At 35.8% G+C, this 8,303-nt stretch overlaps 1 protein-coding gene across 2 annotated transcripts in view; it reads left to right on the top strand.

The window, feature by feature from the left end:
• The first annotated feature begins 365 nt into the window (after positions 1-365).
• LOC137131143 (integumentary mucin C.1-like) overlaps positions 366-8,303 on the top strand; it is a 40,678-nt gene continuing 32,740 nt past the window's right edge. Inside the window, exons 1-12 of one of the 2 annotated variants that reach the window (XM_067512000.1) lie at positions 366-751; positions 1,384-1,515; positions 1,729-1,761; positions 1,932-2,195; positions 2,304-2,534; positions 2,629-2,742; positions 2,946-3,074; positions 3,187-3,333; positions 3,659-3,805; positions 4,372-4,483; positions 4,672-4,709; positions 4,839-6,768. In XM_067512000.1, coding sequence (XP_067368101.1) covers positions 745-751; positions 1,384-1,515; positions 1,729-1,761; positions 1,932-2,195; positions 2,304-2,534; positions 2,629-2,742; positions 2,946-3,074; positions 3,187-3,333; positions 3,659-3,805; positions 4,372-4,483; positions 4,672-4,709; positions 4,839-4,882 — 1,398 coding nt within the window. In that variant the 5' untranslated portion in view covers positions 366-744 and the 3' untranslated portion in view covers positions 4,883-6,768. Of the gene's footprint in view, positions 752-1,383; positions 1,516-1,728; positions 1,762-1,931; positions 2,196-2,303; positions 2,535-2,628; positions 2,743-2,945; positions 3,075-3,186; positions 3,334-3,658; positions 3,806-4,371; positions 4,484-4,671; positions 4,710-4,838; positions 6,769-8,303 lie in introns of those variants that run through there. The other variant, XM_067511999.1, reaches the window with a different exon arrangement.

Here is an 8,303-nt window from a genome sequence, read left to right as displayed (position 1 = left end):
TCCACCACCTCTGCCTCCTCAAACCATTCACCCACTCTGCCTGATAATGTATCAATTCTCAGTTTAAACTTTATTTTACAAGTTTATAGAACATGTAACATGATAAAATCCTGAACTGGTATAAAAGCACCATATCATCTCAGAATGTTGGTATAAAGTATTTCTACATGAAGATAACCTCCATCATGTTCTCCATCCTGCAGCCACTTCATCTCCTGCACCCACCTCAAATGAGACCTCACCCACAACAGACCTTCAGAGAAACACCACTAAAATCTCACCCTCGCCTGCAACCACACAGCTCAACAACACTGTGTCTTTTACCACTGAAGGTTGGAATTTTCTCTTTTCTTTTATAGGATTGAGATAAAACTGTGTTATTCCTGTGATTCTGTGTGAGTATAGACAACAACTTTATTCACCGATGGATTCATGTTCTCATCATTCTTGGGGGAAGTGCTTAACGTCGCACTTTGTAATGATGTAGAAACAAACAATGTGATGCTTCATTTGTACTGAATATTTTTTCAATTGAACACAGATTCACCCACTTCTCTTCCACTCACCATAACAAGCTCCACTTCACATTCAGTAGCCAACAAATCTGTAACCACCTTGCTTCCACGCACCACGGCAGCAACTTCTGCCGTGTCTTCAGACACTCAAACAACCACCCAAACACCTGAACCCACATCATCAACTCTCACCACAGATTCAACTAAACAGACAAAACATTCAGATGCCATGTCTGGTAAAGTATCCAGTCTCAGTTTATCTGCCAGGTCATTAGAACATGTAACATGATAAACTGCACTGTAAATTTTGATGAGTTTACTTTACTTATAGAAGAATCCAAACCGATTGCCTAAAAAACAAATTAAGTAAACCAAAATAAGAAGTGTGTTTCTACTTACAAATGCTTATTAAGTGTAGTACACTTACAATTTAGTTTACACAACTAATATAACAGTGTTTGTATTGTAGAAACATGCAATTTGATGTTGCATTTGTCCTGATTTTTTACAATTGAGCACAGATTTACCCACTTCTTCTGCATTCACCACAAGGAGCTTCACTTCACCTTTATAAATCATATGTATCTGTCACCTCTCTACTTTCACACATAATGGAAGTGTCTGCCAAGTCTACAGACACTCAAGCAACCAAAAACTTGAATTACCATCAAACCTCAACAAAGATTTAACTAAACAGACACAACCTTCAGACACTATGTCCGTTGAAGCATCCAGTCTCTGCCACGTCATTAGAACACGTAACATGATAAAATCCTGAACTGGTATAAAAGCACCATATCACGTAAGACTGTTGGTAGTAAAGTATTTTTACATGAAGATAACCTCCATCATGTTCTCCATCCTACAGCCACTTCATCTCTTACACACACCTCAAAAGACACCTCACCCACAACCAGCATCAAAACACCAAGCACCACCCAAAACCCAACCTCACTTCCACTCACACACCCCAACACCACAGTAACTACTACCACCAAAGGTTGGAATATTTTTTCCTTACATAGGACTGAGATAATACTGTGTTATTCATGAGATTCTGTGTGAGATAGACAACAACCAAACACTGCTTCAAATTCAGATTACTAGACACTTGTATATGGTACAGAGTACAGAGTACTTTCAATTGCAGTTTTATTTTTCACGTTGTAAAATCATAAATGAATATTTGTTTATTTTTTTTGTATACACCCAGTGACATCTACAACCCCTACACCTTCTACACAGTGTGAGTTACAGTGTAAAACACTTCATTGATGAATGTTTTGTAGTGAGAATTTTTTTATTCTCATGAACTATTAACTTCAACACAAACAAAGTGTCTAAGATTAAAACATATCTTCAGTTGGTTCATATTAACTTAGATATTTCACATTTTACTGTAAATTTTGTCTGCAGGTTCTTACACTGTCACACCCATCAAGTTTGGCCTCCAGATCGACATAACAGGTTCTACCAATGGTACCTACAGCATAGACATAACTGAAGAAGGACAACGAGAGATCAGAAGTTCAGTTGTTTACTTTGCAAATCAAACATCACATGGGCTCAAACACCTGAAGCCCTGTACTGAATATGAGCATAATGTGGCCTTTAATGAAAGTGATGGCAGAGAAACACCCTGTCAAAAAACTGAAAAGAAAACTAGGACAAATGCAATGAGTGAGTACAATTAGTTCATTTTGATGTAATGCAAGTTAGTGTATGTCAATTTAAGAAACACGTATTTATGTTTATAAAAAATATTGTAAACAAATACGTATATTTCAGGTAAAGGAGACATTCAAGTTAACAACTGCAGACCTGGATATGTTTGTTACCAAAGTGACTGGGACATCAGCTTTTCACTATCATCATCAAATCATGTTTCATCTGAGAGATGCACCAGTGATGATAAAACACTCTGTATCAAACTTGGTAACAATGATTATTGCTCAGATTTGACTACAACCTTCACATCAGGAAGTTGTTCTTTAAACCTCACCACAAGCATCACGGTTGGTATGTACAAACAAATTTAACATCTATTAAAATAAAAATGTTTGGACCTAAGTTAATTATATTTCATCTGTGTGTTCTGCTTATTTTTCCACAGACTACATAAATCCAAGTGACATATTTCAACCTGTTCCCACTAAACTTCCTGCACAAATAGAACCAGAGTTTCCTATAAACTGTAGAAATCTCTCCATTGATTACACCTGTTTGGGTAAGTGGATATATTTAGTTAGAAATACTTATATGTTTCCAGATTTAACACTCAATTGAACTGAATTGTCCATTGCTGTTAGAGGAAATTGTTTTTAGTTGTGTTTATTGAAAGTGTTTCATTTTTCCATCTTTGTAATCACCAAGTGAAATCTACAACCCCTTGATGAATAATCACTGTCATCTCACTTCGTGTCTCCTCAGATGAACTTAATGAACCCAAGAACCTCACTGATCTGGAGCCGTTCACAGACTACATCTGTACTGGTCAGATCAAGAACAACAATGTCAATACCAACAAAGCAACTACTGTCAGATTCAGGGTTGACTGTGGTACGTTGATGTTCAGTTCAGTCAATGAGAAACTTGTTTCCTCAGATACTACAGAGTGAAGAATTGTACCAGATACTCAGTTCACTGTTACTCATGTCTGATGTTCCAACAGATCTCACAATAAACACAAAGAACAGACAAACCAACACGTCCATTGAGTTGAGTTGGGACACAACAAGTCAGAACTGTCCAGATGTACCTGAACTGAAGAATCTTAATTATACCTGCAGTTGCACTGACTCTAATCAGAAAGGCCCAAGTAAGCAAAATGAACTTTCATTAGATTTCTAATTATTTATGTTTATTTATCAATTTGTGTGACATAAACTACGGGAATTTGAACCATCCTCACATGTACTATACATCAGTGACAGTACAATATGTGCAGATAAAGCTGAGGTTAAATCAAATTTGATGAACAAGATTCACAAAGTTTTAACTCACAGGGCCAAAGCTGGTGATCTACCAGAGACACATGGATGATATTAACTGATTGACTTGTCTCTTAGTGGGAAACAATCTGCTGTTGTAAACACTTATCATTTTTTCTTTGTTGTCAGTTAACAGTTTATGGCTCTTTATAGTTACAGCTGACAAACATCCATCAGGAGGAACATGTCATTTTACTGGACTCCAACCATTTACCAGTTACACCTGTAAAGTCCAACCCACCTACAACAACAAGGACGTTTCTGAACCAAAAGAAGTTGCAGTGAAAACTGAGCCTGGAAGTAAGAGTCCAAAATCGATTTTTTGCAGATCATCAAAGTCCATACATCATTTATGTAATAAAATAAGACTATATGTATTTATTTACTGACTGTCAAGGACAGTTTATATTTTGTGAAGGCTTTATTAATCGTCTTTTTAAAAAGACTCTATTTAATTCTAGTGTTTATTTAACATTTGTCAAGTAATATTGGCTTCACTCCTTGTAGGATCCTACTTTCTTTTAACACAACAGCTGTAGAAGATAAAAGAAATAGCAAACGACAAACTAAGTAAAATATTTTGAATAATAACTCTTTTATTGTCCCTTTTTCAGCTTTGAGTTATACTGATAATATAGATAGTTTCTAAAATACAAATGAAGTGATCTTACTTTGTTTTGGACATTTTGTATTTATATCAACATCTAATGTACATTAATAATTTTTAGAATTATTGAAACTGGTGTAAACTGGTGTTAAATTACTACTATTTGTTCCATCAGTCCTTCACATAAAGAACATTTTACTTCACTTAACATTGTATCTTAAAATTCCACTTTAACATTGCTGCTTTGATCATTTTACAGCTGATGCAACCAGTATCATCCGTTATCTGGTCTCCTTCGTCTTCATGGCCACATCTGTGGCTGTGATGGTCTACATTAGCAAGTTCTACGGGAAGAACAAACAGTCCAAAGAGTAAAATAATGATGTTCTTATGTATCTTTATTAGTTTGACTGTCACACTGATTGTGGTTTAATTTACAGAAAAGCCTTTACTCTTAAAGAAATACAGGTTTATGTTGTGCTGAGTTAGAAAACATGTTTGTGGGTCCATTATAATCTGTATTAAAGTAACTCTTCTATCATCACTATTTTCCCCACAGTGATGTGAATGAAGACGTGATGTTAGAAACATTAACAAGTGAGTAAAGTTCAGCTACTGTCCTTACAACAGCCTGAGTGTGTTTAACAGACACTAATGACGTTTGAACTGTGAGATATTTGATTATTTGTCATCACTAAGAAATTTCCTCTTTGTTTCCTGTTGTAGTTTATGAAAATCCTCAAGCTTCTGAAAATGAAAACTCTCCCTGATGAAGAAAGAAATACAGCTGGATTCCAGATTAACATTTACTCTTTGTCTTTGGTTATTAAGATGTTCAGTGTTTAGTTTAGTTTTTTGCTGCCATTTCACACTTTATATTAGAACTGCTTTAAACTGTCTAAAGGTTGTCGTCAAAAACTGGACGACAAACAAGAAGGGGACTATTGAAGGAGGCCACCAAGACACCAATGAGTCCTCTGAAGGAGATACAAGCTTCCAACAGACTGTACACACAACAACTGCTGCTCAGGTCATTAGTCAGTCATCTGATGGTCAAAAAGCTCCATTTGGGTCTTATCAGACCGTAGAACCTTTTTCCAGTTGACGTCAGTGTCTCCCACAATTCTTCACAATCCGTCTCCCCGGTAACATAAGTGTATGTACAGTCTCTCCCATGTCAGCTGCTGAAACTTATTTGTCATGGATCCTGTCCTGAACTCTGTCACCCTCCCCCTTTGGCTGTCCCTCCCCGAATCTGTCCACTCACACACACTCTACCCTATCTGATTCATTATTTATCCCTGCTGTCACTCAGTCTGAATGTGCGCAGCCTCGTTAGTTTATTGTTACCGACCTGATAATACATGTGCACTTAGGTTGTTGATCCCCATTGGTTTAACACTATTTGGTTTTTGCTAATACTTATCCAGATATTCTTTGTCTGTGTGCATCCTGCCTCCCTGTATTTTCACTCTGGAATTTTACATTCATTAGATTCTCTACTCCCTGTTACCTTTTGTGTTCAGATTCTTTTGTTCTAGCTTTGGTGTATTGGTTTTTGTTTACTTAGTCCACCGAGATGTGTTTCATTTTCTAGATCCGGCATTTTAATCGACATTCTGATTTTGTTGTTTTTCACACATTTTACATTTATGTTATGAATTTCCTAGATCTATGTATTCACATTCATGTTCCGAATTCTTTGGTACTGAGATGTGTTGGTGTTCCTCATTCTTATTTGGTTGTCTTGAGTTGTGTGGTTCTCTAGTTCATGTTTGTGTTACTATTTAGATCAATTATCAGTTTATGTATTACATCAAACTTTTTTCAGTTCCTTTCAATTAGAAAGGCTTGATTGATAGTATTCCTGAGATGGTTATACTTCTGCCAGGTTCTTCCATCTCTGCAGGGAACTTCTTAAGTTCTGTTGAAGTGAACATTAGGATCATGGTCACCTCCCTAACCAAGCTACTTATTGTCCAGTTCCTTCTTTTGCCTGGATGGCCCACTCTAGAAAGAGTCCTTGTTTTATTTTCATGTCTTCTTCCTTTAGAAATTGCTTTTTTACACTGGTTTTATGAATGACTACAATTATAGCACAAGGTTTTTTTACTTATGGCTTATCTCATAAGTTATCTCAGCAGATCATTAGTCCTCGTATTGATTTAGCACATTTTTTTGCTGATGCCCTTTCTGATGAACCCTCCCTCAATGTCTTGTGGATCAGTGTGTTTCCCAGGGACACTTCGAGCTCTGACCCTATGGTCAGCGGCCGGCCACTCTGCCAACTGAGCCACCGCCTCACTTCAATTATAGCACAGCCAGTGGTCTAAAAACATAATGAGCCAATCATTTTTTTGATATTTAATAATTGGTTGTTTAAAATATTGTTTTTACTTTATCAACATTGTGTGTAGATTGATGAAAATACATTTACACAATGCAAGGTTTAGAATACATTCTGATGTGACTATAATTTATTGTTTTTGCCTTGGCTATTTTAGAATTTGTATTAAAATCTTTATTTACCTTTTTGTTAATGACCAAGTTACATTTGTTTATTTTGTCCTACTACCCACAAGGTAAATTGTAGCTTTGCCTAGAAAACTGTAAAGGAAACTGTGTAAACCAAAATAAACACACTTTTTCTTTAAAAGTGATGTCAGTGCAACATTGACTAAGTTCTCCAGAATCATCTAATTTGTAAGTAATAAAACTACCATGTTTTGCTGGTTTAAAATATCAGAACTGCTCTAATTACTTTTCTTTTTATTGCTTGTAGATGTTTAAAAATGATCATACAGTAATTTTGTCTAAGGCTTAAAGTTTAGATAATTTGAAGAGTTAACGTGTCATGACATTGTTTGACAGTGTCCAACTTTGCTGTCTTTTTAAAATGTTGAAATTTTCTCTTGTCTGTAACAAAAATATTAAATCTTGTTGAGTGATTTGACATTCAGATAACGGAGCAGCTCTGGTGAACCCTTGTGTGAGGCATTCAGGGGCACTGTAGAGTGTAGTTAATCTATGTTACATTCAGATTGTTGAATCTGATACATACGCTGTAAATTGTTCAACATTTTATCATTTCAATAGTGCTCAAGGCTGAACAAAGATGAGGAGACCACATGCACTGTATGTTGTAGTTTATAAAAGGTTTGATTTTACATAACTAAAGGAAGAAACCAACAAAAAAACAAACAGCAAAAGCAAACAAAGTGAAAGCCAAAGGGGGAGAATGACTGCTTGAAAGCCACCAGCTACCCTGCCAGGCCCAGTGAACTGAAACCAAGTGATGTCCAATTCTAACCACTAGTTTTTTAACTAATTATGGACAACCAAGTGCTGAATTCCCAGATCAGGTGTCTTCAGTTAATTGGAAGCTGAAACATCAATTCACTTTTGCTACCCTCACTTTACCCTTATCTAAGATGGTATTTATTCACAGACACGTCTACACAGGTTTAAACTTTGCCAGGTCAGTGCAAAATTAAATTAAAACAAACATCTGTGACTGAATGTAGTTCACAGAATCAATTCTGAAGGAGACATGAAGAATCTTTCAGAAAAAAATTCAACCTACAGCTCTTGTCTGCATCTGCAGATGCAATGTATTGTTTTTAATAGTAATATGCTCCAACACTTATCTGATTTTTGCTTCACTAATAAGTTTATTAGCATTCTCATTTATTGTATTACGATAACTATGACTATACCTGAAGGACCGTGCAGAGTGGGACAGAGTGTAAGAAGCAAAAACACAAGCTGTTTCATAGAAGCGATAGAGACGACTGAGCAGAGCAATAAGGATTTATTCCGAAGTTTCACCTCAGCATTAATACTGTAATTTTAAAATTTTTAAGACTTTAGCTGGTAAAACATTTGCACAGTGCCTTGCATGACAGATCTGTCCTCGTCAGTGTGAGAATGTGTGTGTGAATGTCAATTATAAAGCGTTGTCCAGTAAAGTTTATTATTTAGCACATTATCTGTATTTTATAATCAATCATGCATGTTTTTACTTGTTTTTTAATATCCTGAAATTGCAGTGAATCTCCTAACCCCCTCAACTCTTCTTTAATAGACATTTAATAACTCACATTTACTTACATTGGTTTATTAATCAAGTTCAAAGAAAATCAGAGGAATCACATTAATGTAAATGTACATTTAAAACCCAGTGCAGAACAT

The sequence above is a fragment of the Channa argus genome, chromosome 8 (genome assembly GCF_033026475.1).
Source record: "Channa argus isolate prfri chromosome 8, Channa argus male v1.0, whole genome shotgun sequence".
In the NCBI taxonomy this organism is placed as follows: domain Eukaryota; kingdom Metazoa; phylum Chordata; class Actinopteri; order Anabantiformes; family Channidae; genus Channa; species Channa argus.
This window is presented reverse-complemented; position numbering and strand designations above follow the sequence as displayed.